This window comes from Erinaceus europaeus, chromosome 13 (assembly GCF_950295315.1).
Source record: "Erinaceus europaeus chromosome 13, mEriEur2.1, whole genome shotgun sequence".
Taxonomy (NCBI): Eukaryota; Metazoa; Chordata; class Mammalia; order Eulipotyphla; family Erinaceidae; genus Erinaceus; species Erinaceus europaeus.
Window position 1 is genome coordinate 22198409 of NC_080174.1, and position 18064 is coordinate 22216472.

At 35.4% G+C, this 18064-nt stretch overlaps 1 protein-coding gene across 1 annotated transcript in view; it reads right to left on the bottom strand.

Moving 5' to 3' along the window:
• Positions 1 to 464: 464 nt before the first annotated feature.
• The window catches only part of LCA5 (lebercilin LCA5), a 49248-nt gene continuing 31648 nt past the window's right edge, over positions 465 to 18064 (bottom strand). Inside the window, exons 4-8 of the mRNA XM_007521941.3 lie at positions 17247 to 17384; positions 12641 to 12737; positions 11480 to 11622; positions 6163 to 6295; positions 465 to 3180 (exon numbers count right to left, since the gene is read on the bottom strand). Coding sequence (XP_007522003.1) covers positions 2327 to 3180; positions 6163 to 6295; positions 11480 to 11622; positions 12641 to 12737; positions 17247 to 17384 — 1365 coding nt within the window. The 3' untranslated portion in view covers positions 465 to 2326. The remainder of the gene's footprint in view (positions 3181 to 6162; positions 6296 to 11479; positions 11623 to 12640; positions 12738 to 17246; positions 17385 to 18064) is intronic.

Genomic DNA, 18064 nt, shown 5'->3' on the forward strand with positions numbered 1-18064 from the left:
ACACCTCACATTGTCTTCTCACTATAGTAGTAATTTCCATTTTACTGTTCTTCTGTTTCCTTTATGAGGCAGACATGCATGGAATTCTATTTAGCTCCCAAAATTATAAGCTTAGTATATTTGAATATGAGGTAGAGATGAAGATCAGAAAACAAGCCATTTGTGATAATAAGTTGTTTATTTTGTGATTCAGATTAATCCTTTCCCCTCACTTTTCATATTATAAGGAATATGTGCCACTGTGATAACTAAGAAGGGTGAGAGGATTAATTAAAACTATAATTATCTGATAAGACTAGCATGCTGTCTAACTTAATTTAGAGGGACTTCATCTACTTTTAACTAGAAACACTAGACAGAAAAAGACATGTGAATAATGAAATAAAAGTTAACCCTCCAAGCCCTGATTTTGCTAAATATTTACTAAGTGGCCTACAGTACCATTCAAATAAAGAGCCATAGTGTGCTTTTTAATTTTTATTTGTAAGAGTCCTGAGAACAAGGAACAAATTTAACTTTTACACTTAGAAAAAAAAATTACTGACTTTCTAAGGTTTGTTCATAAAGAAAAAATGGTTCTGTACACTTACTCTCCAATGTTAATGCTTACCACCATAATGCTTACAAGTCTATAAATTTAAGGTTAATTTTAATAATTCTGGCTTGTTGCATCTAGTTAGAGAGACCAGAAAGCATTAGGTAGGAAAAAGCAAGAGACTAACTGAAATTACCTAAATAAAAAACTCTATGAGGAGACTTTTTAAATTTTTTTAAAGCCTTTAAAATAAAACTTAAAAATTACAATAATTTTGGTAGAAAAATTAGCACCTATAAACAAAAGTTGGCGTTACATAATTATCAAGAAATGCATTACAATAGCATTGTTTTACATATATTAGAATGATTTACCACATACTAAATGTTTATTTTTATCAATCATAAAATCTCTTTATTAAAATAATTTAATGTAGTTTAGCACTTAGGCAACATCCTGTTCCCAATATATGACAGGAACACAATTTTGATGATAGGTGGTACATCTTTTAGAGACCTACTAAGTCTTTTGTTAAGTAGTTCTATAATTATATTTAATAATAAGCATTTATAAGAATTCAAGATAAAACAGTAACTCTAGCCCCTTACTCGATATGTATGCTTGGCATCAAAAATTTTATGAACAAAAACATTAAATTCCTGTGGAATAAAAACCAGCTCTTACTAAAGTAAATGTCCATCTACATTTTTTTTATTCTTCTTCCCCTGGCATGTTATTTCTACCCTTCATTTTAAGTGTTCTCTCTTTTGTTGGTGGTGTATTTCGATGACTTAAAAGTCCATTACACATAGCATAATTGTCTATTTCAATGCAGTTGGTAAGTAAGCTTCAAGTAGCAAAATACCAATGTATTTTAACACTTTGACCACTAAGGTAGAGGCTCCATCTTTAAAACAAGTTAAGCCAAAACTGCTTCAAAAGTAGTCCTATTACACACAATATTAAACTATTGTTGTCTCTTTGGTTAGAGGGTCAGTTTTTTTTTTTTAAAGGACACAGTAAAATTTCCAAAATACATTACTCTGGAAACATAATTGAGTTGAAAAATCTTTCTACTCCTTATAGCTGATATAAAAATCTCATACCCAATCACTGATCTTTAAAACAGTGTAGGAGAACGAGAATTATGGATTACATAGTACCCAAACTCCTGTGAGACATGACCGGGAAAATGGACATTCGAACACATGTCTTCTGAATTCAATCTATTAGTAGCATGGTACAAATGAGAGGACTAGGAAATTCTAATGTTGTCACAGGTTCTTCTGAAGAGTAATTCTGCTGTATTTATTGGAAATAGTAGCACTGGCTCTCTCAATCACCTGGAAGCAACATGTCCCAACATAAAGACCTTCACTCTAAACCCCATTCAACAATCAGTGGGAAGTCTGTATCTGGCTCAGTAAAGATCTAACAACAAATAAATAGGGATAGAAATGGAAAATGAATATGAACTCCAACAGAGTAAAACTCTGCATGAACTAGGTCTAAGAGGTAAAAATCCACTTGTAAATAAAAAGTCAAAATCAAGTTAAGATACATCTCAAAATTTTTGGTTTCTAGCCTCCCTTCTCCCCCCCAAAAAGAGACTCCTTCATTCTTGCAAACTAGCTCTGTGGTATGATATGACCTACTTTTAATTTGCAATACTTTTATTAAAAACCATCCCTCAATAAGGATGTTTACTATTAAAAGTCTTCAATGTTTACATTAAATACTGTATTAAAATATATCAATATTTACAATTGGAAAAATGTACACTCTAATCAGTCATCTCAGTACTACTTCTTCAATTTCATCTTCTATAGAATCAACTGCTTTTACAGCTGCTTTGTTGTTTGCTTGTTTTAATCGGTGTCTGTTCGGATTAATACTTCTTCCTTCGCGGAGGAAAAAGTCATTGTCTTCATCAAGTTCTCTACCCTGGCTGATGTTCTCCCCAGGGGAGATATTTAAAAGATCTGAGTCTCCTTTGCTGGAAGTCAGAGAATTTGGGTCACTGCTTTTAGAGGAAACCGTGTTGCTGCCACTAGCACCGAACAGCTGTTCCATCAGATTAGCTTTTTTCTCTTTTCTTGCAATTAAATCTACACTGTCTTTACTGAGTTTGTCTATACTGTTTCTTTGGAAATCCAAAAGAGCACTCTTTTGGCTAAATGCACTTGACTTCCTTGGTGTTTTAGCAAATGAAGGCACATAGCTGCCAAATGCGAGCTCATCTGGGGGGGCTGGGCTTCTCACATTTCTTAGATTCTGACCATCTCCTCCTTTTGTAGTTAAAAGGCTGATGTCTTGCAAATGGTGCCCATTAAATAATTTCTCTGGACATTCCGAGAATGTGTATGTTTTAGGGCTCCTTTCTGGGTAGTGTAATTTTGATTCCAAATCAGGTAATAGTGGCAGAGAAGGACACTTTAGACTGCGAGACTCTTGGAGTTCCCTGTCGATTTCATGCAGTTTTGCAAGTAGCATTTCTCTCTTCTGTCTCTCCTCTTCCTCTTCTTCAAGATTTTGAATCTGATACAGATCCATTTGGCATTTTCTAGTTCCCGGTGCTGACGTTTCTCCTTTCTCCAATAAAAATGCCTTTTCTTTTTGCTTTTTAGCTGGCTCTCTTTCCAATTCTGTATAAAATGAAATTTTAAAAGTAGAATTTTATAGCCATTAATGTTTTTGAACAGGAAAATTCAACTCTCATCTTTTATAAAGAAACAGCTTACCTAATAAGGGGATTACAGTGACAAGACACCATAAATTTTATTTGTATAATAGTTTAGGATTCAAGGAAGTTGAAGAAAAATACACTCAATGAGTACTGTATGTAAATATATAAATTAATATAATATAAATATTATAGATAATATTATATATGATATATATAATAAATATATAAATAAATATGCTAAGCAGGTGTGGGGAAGAATATTATCTGCTTTGTTTTTTTAGAATTTATTTATTGAGTAAGACAGAGAAATCAAGAGGGGAGGGAGAGACAGAGAGGAGGAGAGAGAGAGAGACACCTGCAAACCTGCTTCACCACTTGTGAAGCTTCCCCTTTTCAGGTGGGAACTGAGAGCTTAAACCCTGAGTCCTTGCACTTGGTAGCATGCGCACTGAACCATGTGTGTCACTGCCTGGCCTCTTCTGCCTTGTTTTGATTCCTAACGTTGTTCACAAATGAAAAGTAGATAAAACAACAATTTTAAAATAACTGAGAAAAATTTTCAGGGAGCTGGGCAGTAGCGCAGCGGGTTAACCGCACATGGCGCGAAGCGCAAGGACCGGCATTAAGGATCCCGGTTTCAGCCCCCCACCCCCACCCCACCCCCGCTCCCCACCTGCAAGGGAGTGGCTTCGCAGGCGGTGAAGCAGGTTTGCAGGTGTCTAGATTTCTCTTGCCCTCTCTGTCTTCCCCTTCTCTCTCCATTTCTCTCTGTTCTATCTAACAACGAGGACATCAATAACAACAACAATAAAAAACAATAAGGGCAACAAAAGGGGAAATAAATAAATATAAAAAAATTAGAATAAAGAAAGAAAAATTTTCAGTGAAACTCCAAATGAAATATACTCTATTTAATTAACATGCTGGCTAATAGGGGAACGGCTGTTTTGCCATGTCTGCAACTCGGGTTTCAGCCCAGCCCTCACTGAACTAAAGGAACGCTTTGGTCCTACTGTGTCTTTCTCTCCCCCCAACCCCGGCCCAGATAAAGATGGTAAGGAATAAGAAAAACCAGCAGTGGCCAAATAAATAAGACAAAAAAAGGGGGGTCAAAAGATTCATTAATTTTTCCTTTTCCCATAATGGCTGTGTTTTGCACCTGCATGCTTCTACCACCACCTGTGGAATCTCTTTTAATCTCAACCTCTAGAAAGAGATTGAGAGACAGAAAGAAAAGGAGAAACACCATAGTACTACCCCACACACACACCGCTCTTGAAGCTTCCCCTTTGCATGGTGCTCCCACGTGGTGTCCGAGGGACTGAGCCCAGACCCTCTGGCACATGGCGAAGCTGGAACTCTGATGGGCAATACGATTTAAAAGGATGAGGAACCATTTCAGATTAAAGGAGACTAAAGAAGATTAAAGATTAAAGGAGATTAAAGAAGAGATAGGAGAACTAAACACAATTTATGATCATATTGTGGAGGGAAATAAGTGGTATAAAGGATAATACTACATAAACTGAGAAAAAAAGTTATATAGAGATAATATGAAGTATTGTATCAAAGTTGAATTTCCTGATGTTGAAAGCTATACTAGGATGATGTTAAAGAGGAGCCTATCTACAAATAACACATATAAAAGGTACTTCAGGATATGGGCATGAGATAAGTAACTAATTCTTAAATGGTTCTTCAGCGAGTACTGCCATATTGTTATAAACGTGATTTAGATCCAAATAAAAAAAATTAATTGTGCTAGAATTCAAAAACTTAGAACACTAAAATTTGGAAACCTTACTAGATGGCATACTTTCTCACTGCCAACAAAGATGATTCCATATGAATTTCAGAGGGAAAAAAAAATTAATAAAATGATAAGTGGTGGTTTTCTGATACTTTATTTTTATCATTTCTAGAAAAGCCAACCGTAACATCTAATTTTCCATTCCAAAGTTTAACATGTAAGAGAACCTCCTCCTATGAATTACTCAACAGCTATGTAACATTGTTTCTATTGCAACTTTTCTATTGTTTTACAGATGCACAAATATACATCTATTTAGGCAAGAGTTAGGTCATGGGTTCATATCCCACTATCTTTACGAAACAAAAACATCTTTTCTCTATAAGCAGCTCCTATATAATTAATAAAATACATGGGGGGCACATGGTGGCCCACTTGGTGAAGCAAACATGTTACAATGCACAAGGACCTAGGTTCAAGCTCCTGGTCCCACCTGCAGGAAGAAAGCTTCATGAACAGTAAAACACTGTTGCAGGCCTCTCCTTCTCTCTCCATCTCTAGTCTTCCCCTCCCCTCTAAATTCTTCTGTCTCTGTCCAGTAAATAGATTAAAACATCTTTAAAAATTACATTCAAAAAATTAAAGTCTGTTTAGATGTCCTCTCACCTGTACTTTCAAATATTTTATCTAGATGGAGGTGAATTTCTGCCTAAGCTACATTCATTTCTGAATGTGAGACTATACTGAGTTGGTTCACTAAGGCTGAATACATTAATAGCTTACTTTACATACTGAAACTAAAGCAAAGTCATAGGAATACATTTAGAACCTCACATTACTGACTTTCTTATGCTTGAGCTACTTTATAGAACAGGGGGTTTCAAGGTCACACCTACAGAGGGTTGTCTTTCACTTAACTGTTCATCAAACTTGAGTTAATATAAAAAAGCTTGTTTCTGCTTTGCGGGAAATTTCCCTAGCTCCAAACAGCAACTGACTTAACACTCTTCATTTATTTCCTTCCCTTCACTGAAATGCTTGTGAGTCCAAGTAGGTCACTGCCTAAGCTATATCAACTTTTTCTTATTCGGTTTAATCAATGCACAGTTCAATTAGAAGATAAAAGGAAATGTTAATCCTTCCTTTCTGAAAGGCTTGTGACTTATTACTTGCTTAAACAAACTATCTTACCATCCTCCGGCTTTTCAACTTCCTGGTTTGTAACATGGAATCCTTGGTCTTTAATAAAATGCTCTTCTCTTTCCTCAATTGGGTTTAGCATCCCTGCTTCACCATGCTCATCTCTCTCTTGGGATACCAGGTCCTATCAAACAGTTGTTATTTTTTAAGTGCAAGGTCACACATAAAAAAAAAAATGAAAATTAACTATTTAAAACCATAAATATATTTCTGAATAAATACAATTTTAATTAATAAAGCCATAAATCACAGTTACTGCTCTTTGAAAAATGTTTCAAAACAATAAGATTTTTCAAGAATGTATTAAGATAAGTGAAATCAATATATGCAAGTAAAGCCAGTACTCTATGCAAAATTCTGAAAAGACCAAGTTTTAAAAGTATCCTTGCCATTTTTAATTTCTGAGTAGTATTCCATTGTGCATATATACCACAACTTTCTCAGCCACTCATCGTTGTTGGACACCTGGGTTGTTTTCAGATTCTGGCAATTACAAATGGTGCTGATATGAACATAGCTATACACAAAGCTTTTTGGAAGGTTGTATTTGGTTCCTTAGGATATATCCCCAGGAGAAGAACTGTAGGGTCACAGGGAAGGTCACTTTCTTCATCCTGTCTTGGGTGAGTGGAACTTAAAGGAATCATGTTGAGTGAGATAAGTCAGAAGGAGAAGGATGCATTATGGGATGATCTCACTCATAGACAGAAATTGAAAAGTACTACCATGATGCCAACCTGCCTTCCCTGGGCAGACAACCTCACCGATGTGTCCTGGAGCCCCACCTCACCAGAAGCCTGACCCACTAGGGAGACGTAGAGATAGGCCGTGGCTATGGATTGACCTGTCAATGCCTATGTCCAGCAGAGAAACAGTTACAGAAGCCAGACCTCCCACCTTCTGCACCCCTTATAGATAGATAGATCTTTGATGCATACTCCCAGAGGGATAAAGAACAGGGAACCTTCCAATAGATGGGATGGGATATGTCACACTGGTAATGGGAACTGTATGAATTGTACCCCTCTTACACAATCTTGCCGATCATTATTAAATCACCAATAATATTCTTTTTTAAGTTGGGGACAAAAAAAGAAAATGGTAGAATTTATACTGGGTTTGGTGTCTTGCACCAAAGTAAAGGACTCTGGGGTGGGGGTTGGGGGTGGGGTTCAGGCCCTGGAACATGATGTCAGAGGACCTAGAGGAAGCTGAATTGTTATGTGGAAAACTGAGAAATGTAATACACATACAAACTACTGTATTTTTTGTTATTATATTTTATTGTTCACTGTAATCCATTAATCCCCCCAATAAAAAAAAATCTTTGCTTTGTATATTTCACAGCAAAAAATGATTGACTCAATTAATCATATATAAGGCTGTTAACCAATATGGAAGTTAAGTAGGTCAACTGAGGTAGTCTCAAACTGTGTGGCATTCTACAGGTGGCGCCAAATGTACTGAATTATTCAGATTTTTTTCTTTATGAAAGGATTAATGGTTTACAGTCAACAGTAAAATGCAGTCCTTTGTACATGTGTAACATTTCTTAGTTTTCCACATAACAATTCAACCCCCTCTAAGTCCTCCTTTGTCATCATGTTCTAGGACCTGAATACCCGCACCCACCCCCACCCCAGAATCTTTTACTTTGATGCAATACACCAAAGCAGAAGTTCTGCTTTTTGTTTTCTTATTTTTAAACTTCTTTTTCATTATTAGTGATTATTATTTATATTGTTATTCCATGGCTGCCAGTTCTTAGCAACATCGCCCCGCCAGATATTCGTCGGGATGCGGCATCATCTAAGTTCATTTCCCACGTCTACGCTCGACCAGACCTGCCAATATACGCGGATATCTTCGCCCACCCTGTCCAACGCTTGACGTCTCGTCACCCAATCTGGTCCCCTACGCCTACACTGAACTTCTCTGTTCCAGTCTCTTGGAAACAGAGTTGGCAGTCAGCTGAGGTAAAGAACAAACACCTCATCACAGACCCCTGCAAGCGTCAACCCGGCTTTGACCTAGCACGTTATGATTGGGCCCTCCTCAATCGCTATCCAACAGGCCATGGCCGGTGCGCCGCTATGTTCCATTGCTGGGGAGCCAGAGACGACCCGAAATGCCCCTGCGGCTACAGACAGACTATGACCCACATAGTCAACAACTGCCACCTCTCCAGATTCAAAGGAGGTCTCGAAACTTTACATCAGGCTCAACCTGACGCTGTTGACTGGCTACGAAAGAAGTGCAAACACTAGAAGAAGAATTGTTATTAGAGATTGGCAAGACTGTGGGATAAGAGGGGTATAATTCCATAAAATTCCCACCACCAGAGTTCCATATCCCATCTCCTTCATTGGAAGATTCCCATTCTTTATCTCTCTGGAAATAAGAACCAAAGATCTCTAAGGGGCACAGAAGGTCAGAGGTCTGGCTTCTGTAATTGTTTCTCTGCTGGGCATGGGTGTTGACAGGTTGATCCATACTCCCAGTATGTCAGGATTCTGGTGAGGTGGGGGTTCCAGGACATATTGAGAAGGTCATCTGCCAAGGAAAGTCAGGATGACATCATGGTAGTATTTTTCAACTTCTGTCTATGAGTGAGATCATCCATTAAGTCTTTCTGACTTATCTTACTTAACATATGCCAAAAGTCTCCAATTAATAGATTTTATAGACTCTGGGTATCTATCCATACTCACTGCAGCAGTATTTACTAAAGTCAAGATATGAAAACAATCTATGTATCTACCAACAGATGAATGGATAAAGTAAATGTGATATATATATATATATATATATATATATATATATATATATATATATATATACAATGGAATATTATTCAGTCATAAAAAAGAAGCCATGCCAATTGAGATGACCTGGATAAACCTTGAGGACATTATGCTAAGTGAAGTAAGTCAAAGAAATACAAATGCCATATGATATCACTTAATTGTGGGTTTCAACAAAAATGAAAATTACAAGCCAAACATAAAAATCCAAAATGTATGGATACAGAAAAGATTAATAGTTGAAAGAGGTAAGAGGAAGAAGAGGTGAGTAAAAGAGGTTTTAGATAAACTGTCTGGCGTAAGGATTCCAGTTCAAGCCCCCTGGCTCCCTACGAGCAGGGGAGTCACTTCACAGATGGTCTGCAAGTGTCTATCTTTCTCTCCCCATCTTTCCTTCCTCTCTCGATTTCTCTCTGTACTATCCAATGACAGCAACAACAATAATAATAATAATAACCACAACAATTATTAAAAAAAAAAAAGGCAACAAAAGGGGAAAAATGGTCTCCAGGAGCAGTACATTCATGGTGTAGGCACCGAGCCCTGGAGGCAAAAAAAAAAAAGTATCAACTGTCAACTATAAAAGAAAAAAAGGTATGGTTGTATAGTTAACAATATCATGTATTTGAAAATTGCTAAAAGAGTAGATCTTAAAATGTCTCATCACAAAATAAAAATATTTACATGTGTGTATGGTGGCAGATGCTAACTAAACTGACTGTGGCAGTCCTTAATACTTGTATTAGTGAGATCACTGAGACAAGCAACAAGGTAGAGGACAACTACCACAGAACAAAGCTTTGTACTGACCCTAAAGTAACATCAATCTTCAGTCAACTGTAAAAGAAAGAAACTTATCTGCTTGGCAAAGAAGCATTTACAGAAGCCAGAACTCCTATCTTCTGTACCCCATAAAGAATTTGGTCCATACTCCCAGAGAGGAACAAACGCTAGGGGAGGATGACTAGAAGGCTCTGAAGCCCAATTCCATCAAGACCCAGAGAGACGAGGAAAAAAGGAAGGTCATTCAGAGGTAGTAGTAGGTGTAGCTGTGACTTAAAAAGGAAGAGAAGGCAGGAACATAGGGAAAAAATGTGCAAAAATATATGTAGTCAGACAGATAGTTACAGAGATAATAGTCACCCTGTATCTGTGACCTTGGGAGAAACACTGCAGTTTCCAATGAAAGGAATGGGGACACTGGTGAACTCTGGTGGTGAGAACAGTGTGGAACTGTACTCCTGTTATTTTGTAGTTTTTGTAAACCACTAATAATAATTTAAAAAAAAATCACAGTTACCAAGTCTTACACACACAAAAAAAAAAAAAAAAAAGAAAGAAAGAAAGAAAGAAAGAAAGGTATCTGCTTAAGTCACTGTATTCTGGCTCTCATTCCAATAGAAACTTAGTCTGTACTTTAAAAGGGCCTGAGCAAATGATAGCTATATTATATAAATTGAAGTGGCAGGATTAGTCAGAGTTTTATTAACTCCAAAATTAAATATTACCACAACTCTAAAGGTAATCCCATCACCAAGTTTTTATAAATTAGGAAACTGAGGCTCCAAAGCCAGCCTATTAAAAGGTTTAATCCAAAATTAAATTTAAAAGCAGTTATTAATTCTAATAATACATTTTTAATTCAATTAGTTTACTGCTCTCCTACTGAAACTTACAATGATAAAGATCAATGTCTTTATTCCTCTTAAAAGTTAGGAGCTATTTGTTACTCCACTTTTCATAAAGACAACATGATCTAGTCTTGATAGCAGTACGAATATAGGACATAACAGTAAACTTATCTAAATTGTAAAACTAAAGAAACAGAAAGCTACAATATACCTTGGAACCAATTTACTCTATTACTTTCTCTTTTTTTTTTTTAATACTACAAACAGAGAACTTGAAGTCACTGGGAAACTTGCATGGCAATATATCTCTTTATCTGCCTATCTATATATAAATATTCCTATATAACCACAAATTTATATAAAGATATTTATATCTCTATATCTATATGATCAGCCCTATGTGTATGTGTGTGTGTGTGCATGTGTGTGTGTGTGTATATATATATATGTGTGTGTGTAAACTTTAAACATTAAAGATAAAACTTTTAGCAATGAAGATCTTCCAGTCCTAGATATACAGTTCTGTTACACATAAGGCAGAATCTCTGAATTCCACTCTGATTTGAATAACATAAAGACAAATCTCACTGCAATTATGCTCAAAAATACATATTTCTGAGACAAAAATAAAAACAACTAAATATAAGCAAAATTTAACCAATCATTTGAAAATTTTTCCCACTAAGTATAAAAGATTTTGTAAAAGTATATGAATACACAAAAATGTAAGAAATTTACAAAGTAATTGTTCTATGTCCACCCGGAGAGCACCAACTTCACTGATGAAACTTTCCAATATCTGATAACTGGGGTTTTTTGGAGTAACTTCTTCAACTCTAAAGTTTTATATTTAATTAAGTTACTGAATCTTACCAAAGAAAGACATTCAGATTCTTCCCATTTATTTTCGTAACACATAACTGTTTGTGGCATTATTGAAAATTCTTCCAGGGTGAAGTCTTCACAGGTCTGTACTCCTTTTGTGCACTGGTCTGTGAAATCACTCTGACATGCAGCTATCGTGAAAATTATAAAAGACTTTTTAATCATATTAAACAGAATCAGAAATATAGGGCATTCAACTCTTACATGTTCAGAATCCAAATGAGGCAATTAATGCTTTGCTCAGCTTCACAGTCGTTCACAACTAATTTTGTTACTAGAGTTTACTAGCAATTACATAATTCGAGGACATTCTGATGAATAAATCCTACTATGCTACTTTTGCTTCCAAACTTTTATAATTTACTGAAAAGAGATTTGTATTTTTGTGGGGGAAAAAAAAAGAAACGCTTAACAATTCCAAAGGCATTTATGAATGAAATGCTGTAACATCTGGAATTTGCTAAAAAAAAAATATATATATATGTATATACATATATATATATATTCTTGAATCTTTTTATAAACAGAAAGATAAGATGAAATAACATTACTTAAATGTATAATTGTTGGGAGTTGGGCTGTAGTGCACCAGGTTAAGCGCACATGGCGCAAACTGCAAGAACCTGCATAAGGATCCGGGTTTGAGCCCAGCTCCCCACCTGCAGGGGAGTGGCTTCACAAGCAGTGAAGCAGGTCTGCAGGTGTCTATCTTTTTCTTCCCCTCTCTGTCTTCCCCTCCTCTATTTCTCTCTATCCTATCCAACAACAACGACAACAATAATAACTATAACAATAAAGCAACAAGGGCAATAAAAGGGAATAAATAAATAAAATAAATGTTTTAAAAAATGTATAAGTGTCAGAGTTAGGTGATGCTTAAAGGTTTAGCAACCTCTCGTTACAGCTGGCTGTTTACTTGCTTTGATGAAAGTTTAAAAAAATTACAAAAATAATTTTTAAATATAATTTTACTACCTCAGAGGAGAAAAACCTTCAAGGAGAAAGTTGAAAGGATTTCTGAAAATTAACTATAAAAAATTTTAAGTTTACATTAAAGTTTTCCCCCTTTATTTTCCTTCTACATCAGAAATGATTATTTCATTATTTAATAGTACACTGTCAGTTTTTCAACAATAACAGTTACTATACCGTGTTTTCTTGACGTAAGTTCTTTTTCTTTCTTTGGAGAGAACTTTGGCAGACGATTAGAATATATGTTTTTTATTTCCAGTTCTCTCTCCTTTTCCTGAAAATAAACCCAATATAATTAATTCAGGATAATGAGTCTCAGTGTAAAACCAAACAAAAAGCTCTCATCTTGTTAATTTCTTTAATAAATTAAAATATACCAGATTCTTTATCTCTTTGTAACTACAAATGAGTACCTCCTGGACACATAGGCTAGGGTAGAGCAATGATTCTCATCAAATAAAAAGTTCAATAGGTGTAGGCAGTCATGAATTTTAGAATATACAAAGCAAAAATCGTGTTTTATCTATTTCTATCTGATATAGTTGGTTTTGCTTTCAAGCTTAACCAGAGAAACAAAAGAAAACTTAACATCTTTCAAATATAGGTTCTAGATTATTGATCAGCTAAAAATTACACAATTCTGGGGCCAGGCAGTGGCACATCCAGTTAAGCATACAGATTAAAGTTCAAGTTCAAGTCCTTACTCCCCACCTGCAGGGGGCACACTTCATGAGTAGTGAAGCAGATCTGCCTAGAGCCTTTCTTTCTCCCTATTTCCCTCTCCTCTCTGAAATTCTCTGCCCTATCCAATAAAACAGAAAGAGGAAAAAAATTCTTTTTAATGGAAAAAAAGAATGGCTTCCAGGAGTGGTGGATTCATTGCGTCAGCACTGGGCCCCAGTGATAACCCTGGTGGAAATATATATATATATATAACAAAGATAATTCTAAGCATAATTCTTAATTATTTTAAGAATGAGGATTTCTCTGAGAATCTAAGTAACTAAAAATATATACAATAAACAATTTTGAGCAAAATGTCAATCCCATAGTAACTTCTACACAGAATCATGAATGCTTGCTTTAATAAAATTCAATCATTTGAATACATCCTGTAAACATTAGAAATAAAGGGTATCCTCTGGGGTAAATTTTTAAATGATCCTGGAAAGGGGGTGGGAGCAAATGGCTGAATTGGGAGAACCTGTGTTTGCTTCCCCCTGTGCATAAGGCAAAGCTACAGCAAAATATGTATCAATCTGCACACATGTCCTAAAACATTAATAAACAGAATTTATACAGCAATGGACAAAGGGACATTGTCCACACACAAAGAAAACAGAAACACCTTCCCAGGAAAGAAGCATCATAATGAAACAGCAAGATGCAATGAAAGAAATTTCTAAGATGCAAAAAGCACCAATCAAAAGGTAGAGAAAGTACTGAGGGCAATAAATCAAAATTCAAACTTGAGCTATCTACAGGGGACTGATATACTCAAGCACCAATGATTTATAGACTCAAAGGAAAGGTTGGAAAACAGTCATAAGGGCATAGGCAGCCTGAATATGTCAGGGTCAATCATAATTCTATCAGACAAGATAAAATTCAAGTGGTGATATACAGGATTTACACAGCAGAAAAGTCCTGGAAATTATTAAGCAATAAAGTAATGGAGAAAGCTAAAAAAAAATACATAAAAAGTGATGGCATTCCTTTATACAAACACTAAGCAAGAAGTAGAAAAAATTAGGAAATCAGCTCCTTTTCCTATAGCAGCAAGACCAATAAAGTATCTGGGAATAATCTTTACAAAGGAAGTGAAAGACTTCTACACAGGACATTATTGAGAAACTGAAAAAAGAAACAGAAAATGGGACCAAGAAATGGAAAGATATATCATGCTCATGGATTAAAAGAATTAACATTGTCAAAATGACCAGTCTACCCAGGCTGATAAACAAATTTAAAGCCATCACTATTAAGGGTGCACCAAATTTCTTCAAGAGAATTGAATAAAAGCTTCAAAAGTTGATCTAAAACCAGAAAATACTTAAGATCATTAATGCTATAATGAGAAAGAACAAGGCTGAAGGCAACACAATTTCTGATCACAAATTATACCACACAGCTATTATAATCAAACTGACCTAACCGGGGAATCAAAATAGACACACAGACCAGTGAAACAGAATTTGCAAGTTCAGAAGTAAGAGCTCACACTTACAGGCAACTAATTTTTGATGAGGTCCAAAACACTAAGTGAAGAAAGGAATCTCTTCAACAAACAGCGTTGGGAAAACTGGATTGACATGTGCAGACAAATAAAGCTCGACCACCATCTATCACCCTGCAGAAAAGTCAATTCTAAATGGATTAAAGACTGGACATCCAACCAGAAATGATTAAATATGTAGAAAGAAACATTGACAGACACTTCACAATGTGTTTCAAAAATGTCTTCAAAGAGGGGCCAGACAGTGGAGTACTTGGTTGAGCACACTGTGTGCAAGGATCCAGGTTCAAGCCCTGGGGGAAACCTCACAAATGGTGAAACAGTAATGCAGATGTCTGTCTCTTTCCTTCTCAATTTCTCTCTATCTTTATCCAAAATACATAAAACAAAATAAAAATGTCCTACTGACATAAGTCCAAGACAAACTAGAAAGGTTCTGCAGAGCAAAGGGGATCATCACTAAAACAGAAAGATATTTATAGAGTGGGAGAGAATCTTTTAACTCCAGGATTAGTAACCAAAATACTGAAATAATTCAGTAAACTCAACAACAAAACAAACAACCCCATCAGAAAAAAAATGGGAAAAGACATGGACAGAATCCCTACCAAAGAAGAGATCCAGAGGGATAAGAGACTTAATGAAAACATGCTCAAAGTCATGAAAAAAGACAATGAGATAGGACTCCACACTTTGAGAATGTCATATAATGGAAAGGAACAAAACTAAGTGTTGGAGAGGATACTGGAAGAAAGGAACCTTTCTACATTGCTGGTAGAAGTGTAAAAAGTTTCAACTACTGTGGGAAACAATCAGGAAGTTCCCTGGAATACTGTCATATGACTCAGCAATTTCTCTCCTGGAAATTTACTCAATGGTAATAGAAACACTTATCCAAAAGAGAACTATGTACACCTATGTTCAAAGAAGCACAACTTATAATATGATGATCTTGGAAGTAACCCAGATCTGCCTAACAACAGACAAATGACTAGAGATACTGTGGAACGTATATACATTGGAACATCACTCAGCTGTCACTGGACTACTACTCAGATGCTAAGAATGATGACGTCATCTCTGTGGCCTCATCTCATTTGAAGGAATCATGGTAAGCGGATAAACCAAAAATGGAAGGACAAACACCTGATTTGTCTGAAATTTAACAAACAAAGACAGAAATGGAAAACACACCATCTAACTCAAACTGGGTATGCTATACTGTACCAAAGCAAAGCACTCAGGAAGACAAGGGAGGGGTTAACCCAGTGAGGGTGCTGGGTCAAGGTGCATGATAGTGGAAGCGGGCCTAAATTGGAGATAAGTGTTTTACAGACACCCATCATAGTGAAATGAGATATTTTATCCATGTGTCAATAGCTGTATTGTAAACATTAAGACTCTGATAAAATATTTAAAATATAAGAAAAGAAGAAACTTATCTCAACATAGTTTCGATTATATATAACAAGTTCACACACTGAATGGGAAAACAGCTAAAAAAAATTTTATTTTAAGATCAGGTACAGGACTGGGGAGACAGCATAGTAGTTATACAAAAAGACTTTTATTCCTTTGGCACCAAAGGCCCCCAGGTCCAATATCCAGAACTACCACAAGCCAGAACTGAGCAGTGCTGTGGTAAAAAATGTGTGTGTGTGTGTGTGTGTGTGTGTGTGTGTGTGTGTGTACAAAATAATAATAATTAGATACAAGTTAATATATCTACTCTCCACCCCTATTACTCAATATATTAGAAAATCCTAGCCAGAGCAATTATCTTGTAAAAAGAAATAGGACCCCATGTTGGAACAGAAGTAAAAGTATCACTATTTGTAGATTACATCATATTATACATAGAAACTTCTAAAAGATTCCACTAAAAATAAAGCTATGGGAAACAAACAGTGTAGTTAAGGATCAGGTTATAAAATTAGTATACAATAATCTGTGACATTTCAATATGCAAGCAATGAACTAGGACATCAATAAATCAAGCCAACAATCCCACTTACAAATACATAAAAAAGAAGTATCTAGAAATAAGTATAATAAGAAAGCTTAAAGACTTATGCATTTAAAATTTAAATCACTGCTAAAACAAACAGATAGCAATGGAACTACAGACAGTTCATGCTCATGCATTGGGTGAATTATCACTGTCAAAGTGATCATCTTAGCCAAAGCACTAAACAAACCAACCAAAAAAAAATGCAATGCAATTCCTATCAAAATCTCTATTAACATTCTTTAAGGATAATACATATATATATACATATATATGTATATATACTAAAATCTGTTTAGAACCATGGGTCATCACAAATTGCTAAGGAATACAGAGAAAACAAGAAAAATAATGAGAACATCAGACCCTTCAGTTTCAAATGATCCTACAGTTGTTGCAAGACCTTGTGGTTCATTCCCTGGTGTGCGTGTACCCATGTGTCAATAACTGTACTGTAAACCATGAACTCCCCAACAAAGTGATTTTTAAAAAGGCTTGAGTCAGAAACAGAAATTAGTTGATTTAATGACAGTGCTTACCTTTAGTTTGTTATATAACCTTTCTAGCTCTTTTTGAAGAACTTTATTTTCATCATGCGCCTCATATGTTCTTTTCCTTTCAGCAATCAACTGTCGCTGGAAACTGTTAGTACTTAGCTCAAGATTTCGTGACAGTTCCTTTGAGTACAAACACATACAAAAAATATACTTTAAATAATTTAACAGTAAAGCATTGCACTGTGTCAAAAATGATATTTGTAATAGCTAGGAATCCGATTTATCACAATAATAAGGTACCTTAATAATAAGTCTAGTACTCCTTTCTTTATCTTACACAATGATTTGTAAATAAATTCTTAAGAGTTTTCCTTCACATTGGAAACAAAAACAATTGAAGAATGTGATTAGGAACACTGGCTGTTGGGAGTCCCTGGTTATGGAGCCAGATATTAAAATTAGACAGCACTATTTAAGACAGAGAATACTGTTGTATGTCTCGATATAAGCAGTATCCATTTCCATGGTCTTCAAATGTGTTTCATGAAACCTAAGAATTTAAATTAAAATATTTTCTTTCAAAATCATTTAGTCATTTAAGTTGTCAATATACCATCTCTAACTACCTCAAAATAAAAAGTCATATCTAAAATATATATTATAAGGGCCAGCAAAATAGTTCTCTTAAATGGAGTGTTCGCTCTGTCATGCACAAAGTCTAGGTTCATGCCTGGCCCCCACCACACTAAAGGAAGTTTCAGTGTTGCAGTGTTTCTATCTGTGTCTCTTTACCTCTCTGTCTCACTATATGAAAAAAAAACTATATATATATATATATATATATATATATATATATATAT